This window comes from Phycodurus eques, chromosome 8 (genome assembly GCF_024500275.1).
Source record: "Phycodurus eques isolate BA_2022a chromosome 8, UOR_Pequ_1.1, whole genome shotgun sequence".
Classification (NCBI taxonomy): Eukaryota; Metazoa; Chordata; class Actinopteri; order Syngnathiformes; family Syngnathidae; genus Phycodurus; species Phycodurus eques.
The window spans coordinates 25,105,956-25,128,335 of record NC_084532.1 but is presented as its reverse complement, the minus strand read 5'-3'; the positions used below and the strand labels follow the sequence as shown (position 1 = coordinate 25,128,335).

Below are 22,380 nucleotides of genomic sequence, written 5' to 3'. Positions count from 1 at the left end.
TTGTGAATACTTGAGACCTTCGTTCTCCTCCATTGTTGTTGTTTTTTGTTAGCGTATCTCATTCTGACAAATTTGCTCCATGTTGCGTGGATTTTGGAGTTTGAGATGGAAAACTGAGTGCCTCAAAACTACTACCGGTACTAGAGAAGCCTTCAAACTTACCAGAATCCGGTCCTCTGTTTTACCACTCTTGGTATCAAGCTTAATTCCACAGATGAACTTGATGGATGATTTCTCGATGATCTTCCTGATACTGTCTGTGGATGAAAGATACAAGATGTTATTAATGTCATCGTTGCCTTGAACTGTTTAGCATATATGTCGTTCTTATGTTGAGCAACATGCTACAATGTGTTTGTAATTATTAGGTGGAATTTAACCTGATGTGATATTTTCTTTACAGTTGTTTCCACTTAATAATTTTTGTCCCCCAATTCACATTAATACTTGCACCGATCCTCACACTAATTAACAAATGTATTGTGGTGGCTTGTCGATAAAGTGCTGCCTCCATGAGTGAAAATACAATCCACGTGTTTTACTTTGTCATGATGCTTATATTTATCGGGGATCGTTTGTTCTTCGCAGTTCATATTCACTTTTGTAGACTGTGGGCTCAACAAGTAGCTCACATTGGCACACCCCGCAGTAGAGTGGGGCGGGGTGAGCGGTGGCTAATTTGTATGTCACGGGACCACCCCCTCAAAACAGCCTAATTTCCATTGAGGCTCAAAACCAACTTTTTTTTAAAAAATGGCGGCACGTGTTATTCAACCCGTGGCTCACACGACAAGACACAGACATTTGAGCACATACAGCATATCCTGCTTGTTTTATACCCACAATTATTTGCATTCCAACATATTACAGTAACCTGAATAACACAAAATACATAACACTTGGGAATTTAAATAATCGCACTGAGCTGTTCTGCAAATTGTGACATCCAGGAAAGATGCATTTTTCCGGTTGTAGGCATCGCTAGTTAACTAACTGTACGTTGTAGTGGTAGAAATAGGCCAAGTAATTAAAAAATTACTTGCAATTCCGCCGGACAACCGCTGACATTTATTCATGTGCGCAAACCAATGTTTACCGAAGCTTTAAAGCATGATTCGACAGAATGCCGGCATGTTTACGTACAACCGTTAGTGCTAGAATGAGCTTGCTAGGCTACATAATGTTTTGTTGCCTGCTTCTGAGCAGTATCATATGAAAAATACGTAGCCATACCTCAAGCAATCCTTGAGTGAACGTCCTCTCCTGAGCAACGGTTACGATCACCACACATTTCTCCTCATTCTGTTCTACCCTTTCACACATAATACATTGGCGCGGCACATTGTTGTTGTCGGCACCATCGTAACGACTGTATCCAGTCGTGTCGACCGGTGACATATTTTCTGGTTCCGTCTTTCCGACAGTGTTTGAGTTGACAAGATAAAGCCCAGTGATTGTAAAAGACGGGATGCGGTGGTATCGGAATACATGTCGTGTAGGCTTGCCACTGTTTGTCCGAGATCAGCAAGATTTGATGCCAATAGTCTGACATAGCCCAGTCGGGAAAGACCAAATTTGTCTTGCAGTCTGATCCAGGCATAAGAAACAAATATCCGAATTGACTTCACAGGGTCTTTAAACTGTCAGAAAGGTGGAGCCTATCCCAGCTGACTTTGGAGCAAGAGGCGGAGCACACCGCCAACTGGTCGCCAGCCAAACAATTGCTGACAACAATATTCAACTGACAGCGACGTGGCCCACAAGGGTCTTCAGATGACCTTGTGCTACAGGATGTCCCAGCCCCAGCCCCAGCCCCAACCCAACCCACTCTGGAGGAGCCCACCCCCTTTTGCCAGGAGGGTGATTTGAATGAAGTGATGCTTGATTCAATCATCAGAGTGCAACTCTAGGAGCCATTAGGAGTAATTAACAGCATCAGCACCAAATAGCGTGTATTTTTGCTCATAAGGACACAACAAAATGTGAAAATAGCGCAAAAATAGCAGACAATTAGAACACTTGGCCTTGCTCATGTATTACTGCTGACAAGATGCATTGAACATCTGCCTCAGAGCACCCCCTCCTTCCTTTTTCACACACTGGATGGCAGGGAAAAAAAGACACTTAAATGCTTGTAATCAGCTGGAAATGTCATAAATCGCCTCCACAGTAATTTAACAAACCTGCTTTTTTAACCACATTTCCATCCCATGCAGAGGTTCTTCACAATCAAACCTGCACATTATCATACGCACCACGTTTTTCCCTGCATGCATCTGCACATGCATGCGTAAAAAAAAAAAAAATGATGTCACGCGTAACAAACTGCATGTGTTGAGAGGAGAGGACGAAGCCTGGTTCGAGGCTAAGAAGGAGGAGGAGGAGGAGGTAGAGGAGGAGGATGAGGAGGAGGGCGGGGGGATAATTTGGGAAGCAGAACCACAAGGAGACCCACCTGTGATGTCCTTGTTCACACTCGCGAAGCCGAAAACGGTGATCTCTTTCGCGGCCATGGTTGCAGCAGCTGGCCGCCCCCCACCGCCCCCACCGTCCCACCCCCCGGAACTCCGTCTTCTCCTTGTTTTTCTTCTTTCTCTGATGGCCGACCTCTTGTTATTCTTCCTCAGTCCCGGACAAAAACAATGGTCGCTCTCGCAGGCATTCCTGCAGCGCGTGCGAGCTTCCCGGAAGAAAACGTATGGATTGCTGGGAGGATGGATTTGAAGGGAGGGAGGGATGGATGGAGGGAGAGAGGGATGTGGGGGTTGAGTAAACGAGGGTGGGGTTACCTGCGGGAGATTAGGAGATTTAAATGTGACTTCATGACAAGAATAAAAAAAAATTCAATTAAATTTAAAAATTCTCTATATTCTGTGTATTTCTTTGAATCACTTGTTATTTATGTTGATGCATTTCATTTTTCATCCATCCATCCATCCATCCATCCATCCACCCATCATCTGTATTTCAAACGAGGTGTGATTCTTCTTCAGAGGACAGTATTGTGACTTTTGTTCATTTTTCTAAAAAATGTGAAATAATGAGACTTTATTAAATTATACAACAATTATTTATAATTCCAGTATAAGTGAAAATAAAAAAATTTGTAATGTGCAATGCTTTATTAGATCGTTTATTTATTTATTTTTGTACCTTTGGAGTGACCCTGGATTGACCCAGTATTGTGTCCTCTTTGTCCATATTTGGCTAAGACCACCCCCTTTCCTCCGATTGGTTGCCTCCGTGTAGAAGATCCACTTATGAGAACACATGTGTTTGTTGTTGACAGCACTGGCTCAGGAGCGGAGAGGTAGGCGGAGATCTTCGCCGGTGACGTAGATAAGCTTGGGAAATTCCACAGACCCGATTTCACGCCCTTCGGCTGAAAAACATCTGGAATTCGGGAATGCGTGGACCATTATGTTTCATATTTCATGTTTATTGTAGCACCATAGGGAGAACATTACATCCCAAACACTAAAAACAGTTGGTTTGTCCAAATACGGGATCTTTAATTAATGCCCGATGCTAACTGTTGTTTACGAGCTGCTATGAAAAAAAGCCAAAGTTCAGTTATTATTAGTCAATGATCAATGATGATCGTAAAAGCATTAAACAATAATAAGATTAGGTTTGAGTGTCAAAGCTAATGTACAGTAGCTCGTTGCTTATAAGGTCTAGGAGATGCTTAAGTGTAGCTGCAATGCTAAGATTAGCAAGCAGCTAGTCACTAAAAACACTGTGGTTTAAGTGTTTTCTTTTTGTTGACTGTAAAGTGAGTGGAAAATAATCTCGTGTTAAAACCTGTTATACATGTATAATTGTTATTAATGGTATAGAATATGTGAGTTAAACATACTGTAGTCAAGGTGATGGCAATGCTACCTTATTTACAAGTTGCTATGAAAGAAAGTCCAGTATATATGAATCAATACATGCTTATATAGGCATAAATGCACACTAATTAATGCGAACTTTTTATACATGGAAACATAAACTATATGGTGGCCCATGAGGGTTAAAAACCAAAAAAGTGTCACAATACAGGACTGGTAGACTCTAGGAGGACACCTGTTCTATTTGTGAATGTGACCAAAGAAAGTTAAAGCAATAATCACTAACAGGACTAACATTTAGGATGTCTGCCTCACAGTTCTGATGTTCCATGTACTCTGGCTTCCTCCCACATTTCCGACATGTGTATGTTAGGTTCATTGAACAATCTAACTCTTGTGTATTGTTTTTAAAAAAATATATATTTTAAGGATTTTAGGGGATCTTTAACCACACACCTCCCTGCCCTGTGATTTTTTTCCTTCTTATCTGACATGCTGCCTGTTTACTGTTTGTCACAGGAAGGAAACGTCTCCACCAAGATGACCATCTCTATCTGCTGTGACTGTCCACTCTTGCTGCTATTTGCAGTACCTCAGAACTCCCAGAATTTCAACATGTGAAAGTGAAAAAAAAGATATTTTTTACATTTTTCATTATCTAATACAAATGTCCTAAATATATCTTCGATCTAAACATATGCTTTTTGGTTGTGGGGAAACATCCCAAAGCGTGGGGCAGAATGAACATTGTCCTCATCTCTTCATCGTTGGGTAAGTTAATAAATGCAAATTCAGCTTTTTTTATACATATGTCCTTCATTGTATTCTGATTAAACTACATGGCATCTCGATTTTTTACAATTATTTAGTTTTCCTGTCATGGATTCAGTGTCATTGCAGTATTTCTCGATTGCTAAAACACAAAACCCTTATTGTTTGAACAAAATCCTCAGTGCCTTCAACCCACTTATTGCATTGATCACTCTTTTCGTAGAACCTTAAGCACTTTTCACCTAGTTTGACACAACTTGCCAACATACACCTACTAAAACACATTTTTCACTCTAATGCACTTGGGTTGCATAATGGTAAACACCTGCAGCAAAAGTGAAACTCAAATAAAGCAAAGGTGTCTCGACTTAAACCCAGCAAGTCCAAATTGATCACACTTGCGGCTAATTATGTGAAGAAACCAAGATAAGAAAGTTCCGTGAGCACTGGTTTTTGAAGTTTGACTATGGATAGGCACAATCATAGAGACAGCGTAAGAGTACGAGGTGGTCGAGCAGAACGAGACGAGAGAGTAGGTACAATATTAGATAAAGGACAATTATGTATTTCAGATGAAATATGGACAACTTTCCTAGACCGCGTTTTTTTCCCCATAGTTTGACAATGAGGGAAGCGGGAATGCTGTGAGTGTAGCCCGACCTAAGCAGATTCACTGTGTCCACCATAGTCCGAAGATTCAGAGACGTGAACAAGTAGGCCTACTTGCTTTTTTTCACTATGTACATGTTTACAGTAGAGTAGGAGAGGTGTACAAAAAAACCTGCATGTGTGGATATATATGTGTGTACGTGTATATATGTGTGTGTGTGTGTGTGTGTGTGTGTATGTGAGAGAGAGCGAGACAGAGAAAGAGAGGAACTGTACATGCACATTCCTGGCGTTCCCATGGGGACAACTATTCCGCGTAAAAGATACATTAAGGAGTCAGAGGCTGTCATGTGTCATTTGTGTTCAAGTTAAAAAGTAAAAAAAAAAAAAAAGTTAAAGTGAAAAAATTGTACTGGCATTGCCAGATAACTAGCAATTGCTCAGTGACTGATTTTCTCAATGTCTTTATGTCTCCAAAGTGTTTCCTGTCAATCGACTTGTCTGTTGTCGTACTAGAGCGGCTCCAACTACCGGAGACAAATTCCTAGTGTGTTTTTTAGACATACCTGGCAAATAAAGATGGTTCTGATTCTGATTCTGATTAAAGGCTCACAAGGATCATAATTGTGTGTGTGTGTGCGTGAGACTGACAACATATGGGAATTCTCTATTTTTTGTATCACCATTACATTTATTTGTGGGTTGTTTTCCAATATTTTGTTATTTTTAGCTCATTGAAATGACAAAGTATTGACCGATTTTTTATTTTTTTTCGCTTTATTACCTTATTTGGTTTTGGGTGACCCACCAGTTGAGGAACACCTATTGCAACATCTGAGCTGTCTGTGGCGTTCCTGTTCATATACATTTTACTTTTGATTAAGAGAGCATATTGTGCACTATTGGTTATAAGAAGAAGACAGTGTTTTTGAGTGTCCGTGTGTAAAACAAGTTTCCTTTATTTCAGGTTTGGCAGCATTTGTACTCCTTGTCGCAGCTTTTAAAGGTAAGCACAATAACAACTAGAAATTCCCTCAAAGGTGTCATGAAACAAGCAGAAAATACTAACTGGTTATCCCAATAAAAGAAATAAATAGAGGCATATATTGTTGGTTATAATATCACAATACAGCAATTATTGGTGGTGGACGAGAGGGTAGACTTCGGGTGGGGGAGCGGGTCCTGACTGTTGTTTGTGCCTACGCGCCAAACAGCAGTTCAGAGTACCCACCCTTTCTGGAGTCCTTACAGGGGGTGCTGGAAAGCGCTCTCGCTGGGGTCTGCATCGTTCTGCTGGGGGACTTCAATGCTCACGTGGGCAATGACACTGAGACCTGGAAGGGCGTGATTGGGAGGAACGGCCCCCCCCCCCCCCGATCAGAACCCGAGAGTTGTTCTGTTATTGGACTTCTGTGCTCACCACGGATTGTCCATAACGAACACTGTGTTCAAGCATAAGGGTGTCCACATGTGCACTTGGCACCAGGACACCCTAGGTCGCAGTTCAATGATCGACCTTGTGGTCGTGTCATCGGCCTTGCGGCCGCATGTCTTGGACGCTCGGGTGAAGAGAGGGGCAAAGCTGTCAACTGATCACCACCTGGTGGTGAGTTGGTTCCGACGGTGGGGGAAGATGCCGGTCCGACGTGGCAGGCCCAAATGTATTGTGAGGGTCTGCTGGGAACGTCTCGCCGAATCCCCTGTCAGAAGGAGTTTCAACTCCCGCCTCCGGCAGAACTTCACCCACGTCCTGGGGGAGGCGGGGAATATTGAGTAAGAGTGGACCATGTTCCGCGCCTCTATTGTCGAGGCGGCCGATCGGAGCTGTGGCCGTAAGGTGGGTGGCTGTCGTGGCGGTAATCCCCGAACCCGTTGGTGGACACCAGCGGTGAGGGGTGGCGTCAAGCTGAAGAAGGAGTCTTCGGCTTCAGGATACGCTGCAGAGACTACGTCTCTCGGCTTGCCTGGGAACGCATCGGGATCCCCTCGGAAGAGCTAGAGGAAGTGGCAGGGGAGATGGAAGTCTGGGCTTCCCCGCTGAGGCTGCTGCCCCCGTGACCCGACCTCGGATAAGCGGAAGACAATGGATGGATGGATGAATACAGCAATTATTGTATAAGTAATTGAATAATTATAAACAATTACCATATACAGCGGGGTTTTTTGATACGAGCCTACTTTGTTACTTGACCATGCTCGTAACACAAAAGGCCTGTATCTCAAATCATCTTTCCCGGTTGAAATGAAGAGAAATGCTGTTATTCCATTCCAGTCTTCCCCCACAAATAACATAAAAAAACATGTTTGTGGGGGTTTTACAATAATTAAAAATAGCACTCTATAATATTGTACTTTATAAAAAAAGGTAGTATTTAAATTAAATGTTAAGAATTAAACAGTTTCTGCAAGATTAAAAGCTGCAATCCACTTCATTATATGCCACACTTGGACACCGGGAGGCAGTATTACACAGTACAGTCATACAGAAACAAACTAAAAAGAACAGACTTCTTCAAAAGGCCTTTTCACATTCATCACATCGGCCGAATCATAGCTGTTGGGTGAGTTCAAAATGTTTTCGGGGGACTAGCAGAACAAGAAAAGTACATTCAGCTGGAATCTTTCCACTGGAATTTATGGGCATATATGATAATTTATGGTAACTTTAAATTAAAATTGCATAGTGGTTTCTTACTGGGAACCTCAGCTTTGTGTGCTGGGGCAGGGTGAGCATCCATCATTATCCATCCAGCAGCCTTAAGGACATTGTTCAGCAGTCTTTATTTCTAATTAGCAACGACCTAACTTGATAAAAGGACTAGTCGCAAATAAAACAAAGTAAAAATGTGTTAAAAATTTTTTTTTTTTCATTCAAGTGGGAATTTTGCTGCTTGAAATATGTCCAAAATTCCCAGCACACCATTCACCACCCTTTTGTACCCCTATTAGATACACAATAGTATGAAGTGTGAAGGATCTCTCAGCATTTGTCATTAAAATACAAACTTCCAACCCAGAGGATTCAAAGGTCAGCGTGACCGTGTGGCCACCAGGGACGGAGGTCTTCCTCGGGGAATGCGTGCTGCTGTGGTGCGCTGTGGAGTCCGACGCCACATTGGCGTGGAACTACCGCTTTTTCCAGAACGAGCCCCGCGCCACCCAGATGACGAAAAAACCCCGGCATCTGCTTTCTGGCGGCACCTACTCCATCACCGCTGTGACAAGGGAGGACGCCGGCAGGTACTGGTGCCAGGCCGAGCGCTCCGACAGCAACGCCACCGTGGCGCTCTTTAGCAGGCCCGTTACACTGAATGTCTCAGGTGAGTAAACGTTTCTTGTTTGGTAAACGTCACAGTGCTCCTCCACCTTTGCGGGTACTGTTTCGGTAGCTGCTACAGCTAGCTCGCTGTTCATTTGGTGACGCCTTAAAATCTTCCACTCTGGGAGATCTCTTTGATAATCAATCAAGGGCGGGCACAGTTTTGTGCTGGGGCCTCGTTAGATTTTTAAAACAGACAGATGGCCAGGGTCATTTGTAGATGAGGTCAAAAACTTTTTTATGTAAAATGTCCACCCCTCCATTTTCTATAGGTGCTTGTCCTCATTATGGTGGCAGGTGAAGCCTACCCCAGCTTATTTTGGGCGGAAAAAGTCACTTATTCGTCATACTGTGTCTTTTTGTTGTTCGTGTGTGTATTTGTGTGTGTGTGTGTGCCTCAGAGCTGCCCCCACCCCCGCTGACTCTGACTCCAAGCGCCAGGCACATGTTCGTAGGCGAGACCTTCACCTTGCAGTGCCCTGAGACCCTGACTAACTCCTCTGCTTGGGTACTGCGGCAAACTTGGACCAGCCACTTAATGAGGACCGCTGACTCCAAGACCAATGCCTGTTCAACACTAGGCAGTGTTGTCAGTCCAGGCAGATCTAGCACTTGTGTCGTCTCTGCTGCAAGGGGACACAGCGGACTGTACTGGTGCGAGGGTGCTGAAGGCCGCAGCAACGCGGTCCACATTACCGTCACCTGTGAGTCTTCAGAAGGATGTAAACACAGTGTGTTGTCATTTTTCTGACATGTCTTTGTCCCAAAGCCGGTCCGGTCATCATGAGGACCCCCGCCTTCTCCGTACCGCACGGGAGCAACGTGGTCTTAGCATGTCGCTTCCGGAAAGGCAACCACACAAGAAGCACTTTCTTCAGAAACGGCGTGGAAACGTCCACTAACAGTTCTCCCGGTCCAGGCGCAGAACTAAAACTAACCATTGAGAACGTGACCGATGCGCACGAAGGCTTCTACAAGTGTGCGTCACAGGACGGAAAGCTGGAAAGCCCACAGAGCTGGTTATCAGTAAGAAGTAAGACATCGACCTCACTGTTGGCTTTTCTCTCCTTTCAGACGTTCAATGGTGACATTTTCTATTGTTTTTAGGCAACTTATTGTCCGCAGATGTGTCAGCTGGCTCCAGTTCTGGTAAACTCATCTCACAAATCCTGTTTTGTAAGATAGGGTTTAGAATAGCTTAGGGATAGGCGATATGGCATTGACATAAAATCTCTCCATTATGTTTCTTCGCAAAAACCCAATGTCCGATTTTGCTCATTTCAGTTATAGAAAAAAGCAAATCAAAAAGTGATCTCTCTGTTGCCTTTCACCTCCCTTAGATTTGCTTTATTTCTCCTGAAACCAAATTTCCCCCGTAGCAGTAACATTCATCAACTTCCACAGAAAAAATAAAAATAAGTCGTTTCCTTACAGACAATGTGAAAATAAATATTTTCTCTTGGCGGGAATCCCTTTTGTCATAACATGTACTGTGTGTCAACAGGATCCTTAATAAACTAACATTTCAATCATTCAGCAATTAAATATATTAAATGAGTCATCATGCTGCATGGCTTTGCTAGTTCATATGTCTGTTGTCACACGCAGACATTTACATGTAGAGCTCTGTAAAATACAGTGTTTGCGTTTTGGAAGCACATAGGTATATGTCTTGCACTGTAATATGGAAACAATGTGAACATGATTGCCCTCATATTGTCCGTTTCTTCGCAGGAATTAAAACCACCAGTCACTTAAATAAAGCAACAATGTTCCTCATTTCGGCAACAGTTAACTAGTTCAACTCTGACGCAGCAATGTTATTAGTGGAAGAAGTGCACGTCAGCGGAGAAGTACGGACAAATAAACATGAATTCATCAGTAAAATGGATTTATCATCCAGGCCTAGGATAGCGGATGCAATAATTTGGAAAATTGCACGTATTGTCAAAGGTGGTTGGGTGTATTTTCTGGACTAAATGTCACTCCAGTACAGATATGACTGGTTCTTTTAACAGGTTCCTGGATTTGGGTTGTTGTTTCATGCGTTCTTATGATCCTCATCCCGCTTGCTATCTTGCTAATTCATCACTTCAGGTCGGTGGCATCTTTAAAACCTGATCTCTTTCTGTTACTATACAGGAGGTCCTTGGTTTACGACGGCGTTCCGCTCTTACGGTGGCAAATTTGTATGCAAGTCGGAATACGCCGTAGCCTGTCACTAAGCTAAGCTAACGCAACTTTAAAGTCATAATCATAGTAAGTCTTCGTTTGCATGATGTGTGTGCAAGATGAAACTAGTTGTAGATGCTGTGCACTTATATGGTTGACGGCATTGGTCAGAATAGAGTTCCGAACTAAGTGATCATCATCTTCCATCCCATTACAGTAAATACTGGTATGAAGAAAAGCACATCTAGGACCTAATGATAAAACAATCAAATGAAAAACTGTAAGTACAGTACAGTGGTAAGAGTGTGCCTTCTTGTGCCACATGACCACGTATTATTCCGCCGCTGCGCAAACTAGTTCACTGTGCTCCGTCCGTAGCCTAGACCGTCATAAACTGCGGACCCCCTTTAGCGTGTGTCTACATACAACGATCAGTTCTTGTCAGGAGTCTCACTGATCCTTTTAACGATTCCTGCGAAGGTACAAGATATTTTACACCCGAAGCTGTTGGACAGTTTCTGGCGAGGAAACTCCCGCAGCCGTGCTTCCTGCCACCAAGCAGGACGTGACGGAGGTACAGTGGGATCTTTCCTGGATGGAGATGTCCAACCTGCTGTATCCGAGCACATGAAGGTTTCCACTCCCCTCTATTATGGATGTGAGGCTAAACAATTGATACATAGCACAGTACAGCACAGAATACTATAGTATTACTCTCTTTGATTAGTCTCTAAATTTGTTTTTTCTTTCTTGTCGCAGTTTCCTTTCCACCATCTCTAGATTTACATGAAATGTTTGTTTTTCTTTGTATTGTCCTCGCCCTATTGTGTGTGTGTGTTTTTTCCCCTGTCAACCTTATGATTCGAGCGCTTTTTAATGTACAATAAAGTCATGTTTAAGTTGTCTGCAATCACAGCTTCTTAATTTCCACTGAGATCCACCCATGTATTATACATGGGTGGAGACGCCCCAACATAGTAAAAGTGTGGGATCAATATCCAAAACTCATTGAATGCTGGGATTTCCGTTTTTTTAACCGGGGCACACACAGTGCGATGCACTCCGATTCCAGAGATAGGTTCTCGAGTGCAACATCCGTGGAAAAATAATAATAAATATCACAGTCATCGGCAAAATCAAGCTCAGTGAATCTCTCTTCTAGGTAAGTAAAAACCCACTTCAGCCTGAACCTCAACCCTGTACTCAATTCAAAAAGGTCCCCAAAAAAGTGTCAGCGCAAGAACACATAACTGTAATTAACTGGGAATCTTTCTTGAAATTCACATAAGCGCTTGCAGTAAGCTTGATCAGACTGGTTAGGAGGAGTGTTTTCTGTATCACGGAAATGCCCTTCAAAACCAAACCTAAACCAGTTAGACAGGTTAGCCACACCTGCAAACATTGTTATCACTTGAGTATGTTAAATATCGCTCAATCTTAGCACTGCGTGCATGGAGATACAGACTGTTTAGGTCGGTCTAATAAGTACTGCTTACTTTCATACGACAGCTTTCAAATTGTTCCTCAGACAAACAATCATCATCGTGGACCCCAGTAGAGTCCTGGGGGTTGGTTTACCTGCCAGTGATTTCGTTTGAATGAGACACCAGGAAGAATGGCACACGAGGAGGGTGAGTTTATTCCTATACCTGTTAATTCGACACATGAACTTGTCAACAAGGTGCATGTACATTAGGGTAATCCAAAAATGTATGAAAAGGCGAATAAGTTTGAACACCTACGCTCCACAAGGCTTATTTTCTTTCCTTTTGCCAAGTAGAATGTACTGTAAAAATTTCAGGACAAATGGACCAGTCTCGACGATAGCTCATTATGTCACTTTTGCCGCTCAATGCGCTAATATTCCTGGTCACATCAGAATCTTCACCATTTACAAGTTTATGCCGGTTACCTTGGTTAGTTGGTTTATGCCTTTATTTTCCATGTTGCACATCTGCAGACCAAAAGCAAAACAAGTTGCAAATAATGTCACAGAATGTAAAACATTGCGTAGGGCTTGCCCACAAAATTAGATGTGCTTAAAATGAGGCTTTTTTTTTTTTTTTTTTTCCATTTACATGAAGGCAAGATGAAACAAACATTTTAAAATTAGCCGTGCAAGCTGCACTGCCAGAATCAGAATCAGAATCATCTTTATTGGCCAAGTATGTCCAAAAAACACACAAGGAATTTGTCTCCGGTAGTTGGAGCCGATCTCGTACGACAACAGACAGTCAATTGACAGAAAACACTTTTGAGACATAAAGACATTGACAAAAAAAAACGTCACTGAGCAATAAAGGGTTAATAGTTATCTGGTAATGCCAGTACAATTTTTTTGTGAGCAAAACGTTTTGCCCAAAGTTTTTTTTATGTCTTTCTTGTATATGCTCACTTCCTGCATGAAGCTCCTCGTCCCTACAAAGCACCAAGGAACAATTTGCAGTTTCTTCAAAGAGTTGAAAAAAATAAATCCCATGTTTGCTTTGTTTTTCTAAGTTTTTTTTTTTCTTTTGGGTGGTGCAGGGTGTAACCATTCAAACCGATACTGCATACAAACCAGGAAGACCTAAAGAGGAAGAACTGTTGATTACCGTCAGCACTTTCGTATATATATATATATATATATATATATATATATATATATATATATATATATATATATATATGCTTCAACAATTAGTGTCCTCAGTTCCCAAACGTTTATTGAATGTTGTTAAAAGAAAAGGTGATGTAACACAGTGGTAAACATGATCCTTTTTGGAACGAGTTGCATCCATAAAAGTTTTGTCGTCAACGTTTTGTTGATGACACAAAGTTGGCACCATGTAACTGGAAGAGTGGCATTCAGTGGTTATAATTAGCATTGTTTGGGCTCCAACCGACGCCTTGGTTATTTACAGTAATTGTTGTGAGTTCTTAAACCTTTGTTTTTTTGCGATTATACAGTCTATCTACATTTGTATTGCTTAACCTTTTTACTCTTAATCATTCTTAAGTAATGTCCATCCATGCATTTTCTGAGCCGCTTCTCCTCACTAGGGTCGCGGGCGTGCTGGAGCCTATCCCAGCTGTCATCGGGCAGGAGGCGGGGTACACCCTGAACTGGTTGCCAGCCAATCGCAGGGCACATACAAACAAACAACCATTCACACTCACATTCACACCTACGGGCAATTTAGAGTCTCCAATTAATGCATGTTTTGGGGATGTGGGAGGAAACCGGAGTGCCCGGAGAAAACCCACGCAGGCACGGGGAGAACATGCAAACTCCACACAGGCGGGACCGGGTATTGAACCCGGGTCCTCAAAACTGTGAGGCTAACGCTCTAACCAGTTGTCCACTGTGCCGCCCTTAAGTAATGTTATTAATTTAAATAATGGAAAATAATTAAAATAATAATACGTCATTGAAACAAATATTAAACTCACCCAGATTACATTAAATAGATCGCTAGATGGATAGATACAGTAGATAGATAGACAGTTAGACAGATAGATCGATATATCGATCGATAGATACAAACCCCAACACAAATGAAGTTGAGACAAAAACAGAACACATTGATTTGCAAATCCTTTTCAACCAATAATCAGTTGAATACTGTACACTACAAAGACAAGATATCGAGTGTTCAAACTGATGAACGTTATTGGTTTTGTGCAAATATTATATCATTTTGAATTTGATGCCTGCAACACATTTAAAAAAAGCTGAGACAGGAGCAACAATAGACTGGGAAAGTTGAGGAATGCTTTAAAAAAAAAAAAAAACTCCTGTTTGGAAAATTCCACAGGAGAACAGCTTAACTGGAAACAGGTGAGGGTCATGAAAAGGAGCATCCCCGAAAGGTTCAGTTGTTCACAAGCAACGATGAGGCGAAGTTCACCACTTTGTTTCTCAAAGTACAATTGCAAGAAATTTAGGGATTTCTTCATGTATCCATGATAACATGAAAAGATTCAAAGAATCTGGAGAAATCTCCACACATAAGCAGCCAGGCTGAAAACCAACATTGAGTGCCCGTTACCTTTGATCCCTCAGGCGGCACTGCATTAAAAATCAGCACCATTGTGTAAAAGATACTGCCACGCAAGCGCAGGAACACTTCAGAAAACCATTGTCAGTTAACACAGTTGTTGCTTCCTCAACAAATGCAAGTTAAAACAGTACCATGCAAAGCGAAAGCGATATATCAACAACACTCAGAAATGCTGCCAGCTTCTCTGAGCTCATCTAAGATGGTCTAACGCAAAGTAGAAACATGTGCTATTGTCTAACGAGTCCACATTTCAAATTGCCTTTGAAAATCATGGCCATCATGACCTCCGGGCAAAAGAAGAAAAGGACATCGCAAAGGTCAAAAGCCAGGATCTGTGATGGTATGCAGGTGTTAGCGCCCATTAATGCTGAAAGGTACATACAGGTTTTGGAGCAACATATGCTGCCATCCAAGCAATGTATTTTTCAGGGATGTCCCTACTTATTTCAGAAAGACAGTGCCAAGCGACAGTCTGCATGTGTTACAGCAGTCCAGATCTGTCTCCAATAGAAAATGTGTGGCACATTATGAGGAGCAAAATATGACAACGGAGACCACGGACTATTGTGCAACTGAAGTTGTACATCAAGCAAGAATGGGAAAGAATTTCACCTACAAAGCTTCAACCAATAGTGTCCCCAGTTCCCAAATGCTTATTGGGTGTTTTTAAAAGACAAGATGATTTAACACAGTGGTAAACATGCCCCTGTCCCAGCTTTTTTGGAATGTATTGCATCCATCAAATTCAAAATTAGAGAATATTTGCCCGAAAAAAACCTAATGTTAATCAGTTTGAACATTAAATATCTTGTTTTTGTAGTGTATTCAATTGAATGTAAGTTGAAACAGATTTGAAAATTATTGTATTCTATTTTTATTTACTTTTTACACAATATCCCAACTTGGGTGTTGTAGATAGATGGATATATAGATACTTTATTAACCCATCAGGGAAATTAAATAGGTGTTTACATTAGAGACGGTCTCAGCTTTCTATTATAACTATGCTTTTATAACTCTGCTTCCTTGTCTGATAATTATAAAATAAAGTCATTTTGCTTTGCAGAGATAAAAGAGATCCCTGAAAGAAGACTGGTGCTGATCGGTGGTAGACGGGATGGTAAAAGCTTCTCGGCCAACACGATACTGGGAGAAGAACGGTTCGAATCCGGCCGGACTCGAACAGCTCAATCCGAAGTGAGACATGGAATAGTGGGGGGCCGGAACCTGGTGGTGGTTGACACTCCGGGATGGAAGAGCTCTCCCTCCCTCAGCGAGATCCCAGAAAGAGACAAGCAACAATTTAAGCTCTACGCATCCAAGTGTCCACCTGGACCGCATGCTTTCGTCCTTGTCATCCCCACAGATTCTAGGTTCTCCTTCAAGCAGAGGAAGACGGTGCAGGAATACATGAAGCTACTGGGTTTTCAGGCGTGGAGATACAGTATGGTGCTGTTCACCTATGGAGACTACCTGGGCAAGAAGACGATTGAGCAGCACATTGAGCGTGAGGGTGAAGCGCTCACCTGGCTGATAGAAAAGTGTAAGAACAGGTACCACGTGCTCAACAACAAGGACAAGAGCAATTCATCTCAGGTCACTCAGCTGATGGAGAAGATTGACGAAATGGTCGATGACAATGATAACAGCTTCTACATGCTGGACAATCACATATTCCACAACATCAAGAAAAAGCAAGAAGAAGTGGCTCAAAAGGCCAAAGAGCGATCGAGGTGGGCCTTGGAACAAAGAGAGGGAATGAAAATGACTGTTTCAGGTAAGTAAAGCACAAGTAAAAAAACACTGTCTACCTTCTTTTAACTTGTTCGAGAGAATAGCACAGCTTATTTAGCAAATAAGTTGATTAGCTTTTCTTTGCTAGGTTTGATAGAACTCAGTTTACTACCCTTGTATAAGAACCTTACTAACCACTAATCCAAACTACACTTACACTTACCAAATTAACATTGAACTCATTTAGTAGCTCATCAGTAGCATGGTCATTTATAACCATAGGTATCGTCTTCTTCAAGTTAGAGACTCAGCAAAGACAATCTCTTGTTTTTTTTCTGTCAAAATTAGAAATGGAACCCATCGAGCAACTTCGTATTATTCTCCTGGGCAACCGCTTTGTCGGGAAAACCTCTGTAGGGAACACCATCTTGGGAATCAAAGAAATTGACGAAGGAACAACAACGCTCTCACAGGTCCTGCAGGGCTCAGTGGGCAGGACCAACATTACAATTGTGGACACTCCAGGTTGGCGGAAAGGCTTCCCCGCGTGCGACACGACAGAAATGATCAAGGACGAGGTGCTGCAAAGCATGTTCAAGTGCCCCCCGGGGCCCCACGTTTTCTTGCTTGTGATCGACGCAGATGCCTCGTTTAACACCCAGCACTTGTATGCAGCCACTTCTCATGTAGAGCTGTTCGGAGAGGGTGTGTGGAAACACACAATGGTGGTGTTCACCCGAGCAGACTGGTTGAACAGCATAGAAGAATACATTGAGGGTGAAGGGAAAGCCCTGCAGTCTCTTATGGAGCAATGCAGTAACAGATATCACGTCCTCGACAACACCAACGAAGACGACAGCACCCAGGTTGACGAGCTGCTGGGGAAAATCACGCTGACTCTGGCAGGGAACGGATGGAAACATTTTCAACTCAATCAGAAGACGATGGAGGCGTTGATGGAGAGAGAAAAAAAAGTGGAACATGCCGCCAAACTGAGAAATGAACTCAAGGACACCAGGGTAGCGAAAGGTACGATCACAATGTCTCATATGTTCTGAAATGAAAAAACAACAACAAATGGTTGATACTCAAAAAAAACCAAATGGTTGATACTGTATATTATTGCAGCTTTCTATTGTAAACCTAATGCCTGTGAGCGCCATAGGAGGATAACAGAATGCAAACTCACATCCATAGGGCATGCTTAGCTACTGCCATACTTACTGCTTTTCATTTGATTGTTTTAAAGCTATGGCCGAGAAGTATTTTTTGAAATAGTTTTACAAAGAGTTACTGTAATTTTGACTTTACTACTGTATGTGAGGCGCTTATTGAGAGACTACAGTTCTGCATTTTGGCCAATGTACAAATTTGTGTTAATTCACCGCCGTACGAATGGAACTCCGTCTTAAACCGAGAATTTAATGTAATTTTTGCCACCTTATTATATTTCCGTCCCCCTCACAGGTTCTGCCCAAAAGCTGAAGGAGCTGAGAATGTTGATTCTTGGTGAAAAGATGTCAGGAAAGACAACAGCAGCAAATTTCCTCCTGCAGAGCAACGTGTTCCCCACGAATGACGAGTGTCTGGCCTGGCAGGCAAAGGTCGCTGGCAGACAAGTCACAGTGGTCGACACCCCGGGCTGGTATAGCGAGCCCCAATGCACCTGGGAGCAGGACCGAGAAATAGTCCGAGGTCTGAGCCTGAGCCCTCAGGGGGTCCATGCTGTTCTGTTTGTGATTTCCCTGGATTTGAAATTCACCAAGGCCAATCAGGAGACCCTAGAGGATCATATTAAGCTCTTTGGCGACAGCGTCTGGAACCATACAATGGTTCTGTTCACAAACGTGGACACCTTGGCAGACAGATCCCTGGAGGAGTATATCGAGAGGGAGCACAGAGCGCTGCAGTCGTTGGTAGACAAGTGTGGAAACTACCACTGTCTGAACATTACAGAGACAAGCAACATTCGCCAGCACGACCAGCTGTTTGAGAAGGTAGAGGAGATGTCAGCAAAGAACCAGGGTCGCCTCTTCCGACCCGACATCAAAGACATCCACCTGAGGATTGATGAAAAGTTCCAGAAGAAGAAAATCAAAGATACTGTGCAACATTTGCTAGAGCAGGGGTTCAGGAGCCGAGAGGTGGAACTGTTTATGGACTTCAGGGGGAAGCTCGAAAAGCTGCATCAGGACATTAAGGAGATTGTCCCCGCTCCAGTGGCACTAAGTAAGTACTATTTAATTCCATTATTGCCGATTTAATATTCCATGCTTTTCATGTTTGCTCTTCATCAAGGCAAAGGTTTCAAGGGCAAGGTGAAGAAGAAAGCTGTCCTGTCAGATATTGAACAAGAGATTGAAGAGCTGAATAAGAGCATTTTCAAGTCAATGCATCTTTGTCAGAACAGCATGGAATTTGGAGTCCCTACCAGTACGTAAACATACAGTATCTCATTGTGTGCATGTTAGTATTAGAGCAATTCTCTTTCAAAATAGTACCTGTCCATAGGGAAAATGTTCTATCCTTATTGATCTGTCTTTGTGTTTTCTGTAAGTCAACGCAACAATTGTTAGCATGTTAGCATTTGTGCTATTTCCATTCAAAATAGTAGCGTACCTCAGGGCGACAATGTAAAATCTATATTTATCGGACACTTTTTCTATCCAGGTTGTCATCTTGGTAAATGCTAGCCCAACCAACAACTGTTAGAATTTGAGATTTTCTCTTTCAAAATAGTTCCTGACTACAGCTCTGTAAAACCTGATGACTTAGTTCACCTCAAAGATTCAGACTCAAGACTCAAGGATTCATGTAAGTTTGAAGACAATAACTCAAACAACTGAAGTACAAGAAAATATTTGATTTGACTACAAGTAACTCAGATATTTTATTAAGTAACACAATTGAATTGGGTTTGACTTATTATTGCTTATTATATTTACTTATTTACTTTATTATAATGAATTTTTGTATAATTATTTAATATGAGTAAAATGGTAAAAGGGCTTTTGCCTCAACCCCGATTTGCGAGTCACAGATTAGGCCCATTTAAAATTTCTGCAGGAATTTTTCTTTTATGTTATTTCAGTCTGCACAATCTAAGAGCCAATACCTTATAATAAAACAAATTATTATTATTATTATTAATACACTGGCAATAATACTTGTTACAATGTCAATATTTATCATTATAATTATTATTACAAGACTATGTAAATTGTTATACAATATAACAATTGTTACACAATATAACAATTTACATAGTCTTCTTACAGTATTTACCAAAATAATAAACATAAAAAATTAAGTCAGTCAAAACAGTGTCATCAGTGCCTGTCTATTAGAATGTCTTCATCTTCTCATTTGCAGTGAGTGGATCCACCCAGGAAATGGACAAAGTTCTCAAATGGATGAGTATGCTTCAAATCAGCAAAATTCAAGACTCTAAGGTCACACTCAACTTTTCAGAGTCGTCAGGATACGGATCTGAATTCTCCTTTGCGCAGGATGACTGACCTATATCATGTCATCAGTGCACCAATTGGGAAAAGGGTGTTTTATTTTATTTATTTATTACGAAAACATGCTTCTTCGGTTAGTTAAAAACTGAAAATTGTCTTAAGGCCTGAATGTACGTGTGAATAGTTGTTTATGTGTTTATGTGTATTTGTGTTTATTTGGCTGGTGACCAGCCTCTCACCCAAAATTATCTGGGATGTTTTTTTTTTTTTTTTTTTTTTGGTCAAATCTTTATACACGAATTGTCTTTTTCCTCACAAAATCATTAAACACACAGTCTATTCAAAATGTCTAATCAGAAAAAAGGTAGGAAGTTTTAATTTTTTTTATTTTACACTGTGCATAAACAACAACAAACTTAACATAAGCCCGAACCACATATTTTGCAAACCATTTTTAGAGATAATCCATAAACACCCATTATAAATGAAAAATGTCTACGAGTTAAAAAAAAAAAAAAACGAATGTAAAAAAAGTTAAAAAAAACAAAATAAAAAAATTAAACAATTAAAAAAGTCGAATAAATCAAGACTGATTGGAGGAGGGTGTAATCTGGTCAGTCTGGGTGAATATTAGTTCTACATAAATATTCCTTGAAGGGCTGCCAGGCAGTCTTTTATAACTGAGTACCTGAAAGCAGTACTTGAGTTAAAGTACAAGTATTTTCCCCGGTGGAAGTTAAGACACCTTATAGAATATTACTTGTGTAGATGTTGTAAACTCCCACTCCGATGATACTTTGTGTTGCACACCACATACAGAACCAGATCACACATGCAGGCATGCAAGGAGAAATTCGGAGTGAAAGACTTCCCGCACCACTTGGGCTGGGGTGGCGGTCGGGATGATGCCTTGCTCGAGGATACCTCAGCAGTCGCCAGCAAGCGCTCTAACATCTTGCCAACATCTAGTTGCCATTTTTACATTTTTGTCTGTAGTGGGACTTCAACCCGAGTCCTACGACTCCAAAGTCCAAGTCCTTACAGACTGAGGTACTCCTGTCATCTATCAAAGTAATTAGATTTAAATGTAAAATGTATATATATATAGCAAGTGGCTAGAATTTGTATTGTTTTTTATTTTTATTTAATTTTTAAAAATTTCTTTTTACTTCAGTGGTGTAATTAAAGACCCTCCGTGTTGTCCAATGATTGAAGTTAGCTGTTGACGGATATATCGGATGAAAGTATTTCATTTCTTTTTCAGTGCAAGTTGTGAAAGACCATTTTCAAACCTGAAATTAATAAAAGCACATCAAATGTATGGTATATTTTAGGAGTCTGTGTTAGTTGTGTAACCCAATTTTGTTTATTATGTGTTTTGCACACCAGATGCTAAATCTGGTGCAAGCATCTAATTATGTCTTTTGATATAGATTAATGTTTAGGCACATGGACCATTGAACTTAACATAAAAAACTTTTAATAATTTCTCGCAGTTGTAGTAATAGTTGTAGTAGACAGGAGGTGGTATCATTGGGGTAAAATAACCAAAATAAGTTTGGTAGATTGATATTTAAATCAGAAAATGTGTTTCTTTAATGTTTAATCTGTGTTTACATCTTCAAAACATCATCTTTTCTCATAATATATATCAGTAGAGTGAACCCCCTTCTTTTGGCGGGGAATAGGGAGCGAGCCTGCCTGCGAAATAGTGAAAATCCACAATTTAATTTAGGCCCACCCAAAAAGGTTTGTAATAGCCTATAGATGCCACGGGATGGCAGCAAAGCAACGTTTCTCTTAGACACGGCTATGGCCTAAATAAATGAAGGTCTTCCCTTCAGTTAATCATAGTTGCCTGACACAGAGATGCCACCAGATTTCGTCAAAGCACTACTTTTGTATTACACCTGGCTTTGGCCCGAGCACAAAATCGTTATCCATTCAATAATGGAGGATATGTTCCCCCAATAAATCTGTGAATACCAAACCGCAAATCTACGATAGGGTTATTTCAGGAAAGTGAAACCCCACTAATTTGTCTTCTTTTTCAGAAATGGACGATGCAGACGAATGCAACTGTAACTGTTTGAACAATGTGATTGGTTAAGCTACAACAGCAATGCACGTTTTCTGATTTGTGACCTGAAGCTCAATAAAAAAAATTAAAATTGTCTGACGACAAACCGCTTCCTCATTCTTGTAAGAACACACAGCCCTACAGTTAGATAGGACCGCTTGCCACAATACATTCGCAATTTTTTGTTTCTCTTTTTACATTTTTACGAAAAGTTCCATGCCCCACATTGTTCAGAATTTCTAAATATGTGCGTATCCAATTATTTAAATATTTATTTAATTAGAACACTGTATAATGGCTTTTTCAGAGCTCATTTTTAATACTGTATATAAACAGGTACACACGCTTTTTG

The 22,380-nt window shown here is 41.3% G+C and overlaps 3 protein-coding genes across 11 annotated transcripts in view; 2 read left to right on the top strand and 1 right to left on the bottom strand.

Annotated features, from left to right (window-relative positions):
- LOC133406455 (capping protein, Arp2/3 and myosin-I linker protein 3-like) overlaps positions 1 to 2,537 on the bottom strand; it is a 35,662-nt gene extending 33,125 nt beyond the window's left edge. For all 4 annotated transcript variants that reach the window (XM_061684084.1, XM_061684085.1, XM_061684086.1 and 1 more), the window contains exons 1-2: positions 2,456 to 2,537; positions 163 to 257 (exon numbers count right to left, since the gene is read on the bottom strand). In XM_061684084.1, the coding sequence (XP_061540068.1) occupies positions 163 to 257; positions 2,456 to 2,513 (153 nt within the window). In that variant the 5' untranslated portion in view covers positions 2,514 to 2,537. The remainder of the gene's footprint in view (positions 1 to 162; positions 258 to 2,455) is intronic.
- Positions 2,538 to 4,365: 1,828 nt separating this feature from the next.
- Positions 4,366 to 11,606, top strand: LOC133406363 (Fc receptor-like protein 1). 5 transcript variants are annotated; one of them, XM_061683922.1, is made up of 9 exons: positions 4,366 to 4,607; positions 6,184 to 6,222; positions 8,234 to 8,536; positions 8,937 to 9,239; positions 9,305 to 9,568; positions 9,643 to 9,684; positions 10,554 to 10,632; positions 11,188 to 11,365; positions 11,467 to 11,606. In XM_061683922.1, exons 1-8 carry the CDS (start codon positions 4,577 to 4,579, stop codon positions 11,336 to 11,338), a joined length of 1,212 nt encoding a protein of 403 aa, XP_061539906.1. In that variant the 5' UTR covers positions 4,366 to 4,576; the 3' UTR covers positions 11,339 to 11,365; positions 11,467 to 11,606. The 5 variants fall into 5 exon arrangements, with proteins under 5 accessions (XP_061539906.1, XP_061539907.1, XP_061539905.1 ...); XM_061683923.1 differs by having other exon boundaries at positions 8,270 to 8,536; positions 11,188 to 11,606; XM_061683921.1 differs by having other exon boundaries at positions 11,188 to 11,606.
- A 503-nt stretch (positions 11,607 to 12,109) lies between these two features.
- LOC133406693 (GTPase IMAP family member 8-like) lies at positions 12,110 to 21,274 on the top strand. 2 transcript variants are annotated; one of them, XR_009769084.1, is made up of 7 exons: positions 12,110 to 12,338; positions 15,817 to 16,527; positions 16,833 to 17,513; positions 17,952 to 18,713; positions 18,783 to 18,917; positions 19,155 to 19,298; positions 19,857 to 19,948. XR_009769084.1 is itself a non-coding variant. In XM_061684494.1 (6 exons), exons 1-6 carry the CDS (start codon positions 12,323 to 12,325, stop codon positions 20,000 to 20,002), a joined length of 2,451 nt encoding a protein of 816 aa, XP_061540478.1. In that variant the 5' UTR covers positions 12,111 to 12,322; the 3' UTR covers positions 20,003 to 21,274. The 2 variants fall into 2 exon arrangements, 1 of the variants encoding a protein (XP_061540478.1); XM_061684494.1 differs by lacking the exon at positions 19,155 to 19,298 and having other exon boundaries at positions 12,111 to 12,338; positions 19,857 to 21,274.
- Positions 21,275 to 22,380: the final 1,106 nt, after the last annotated feature.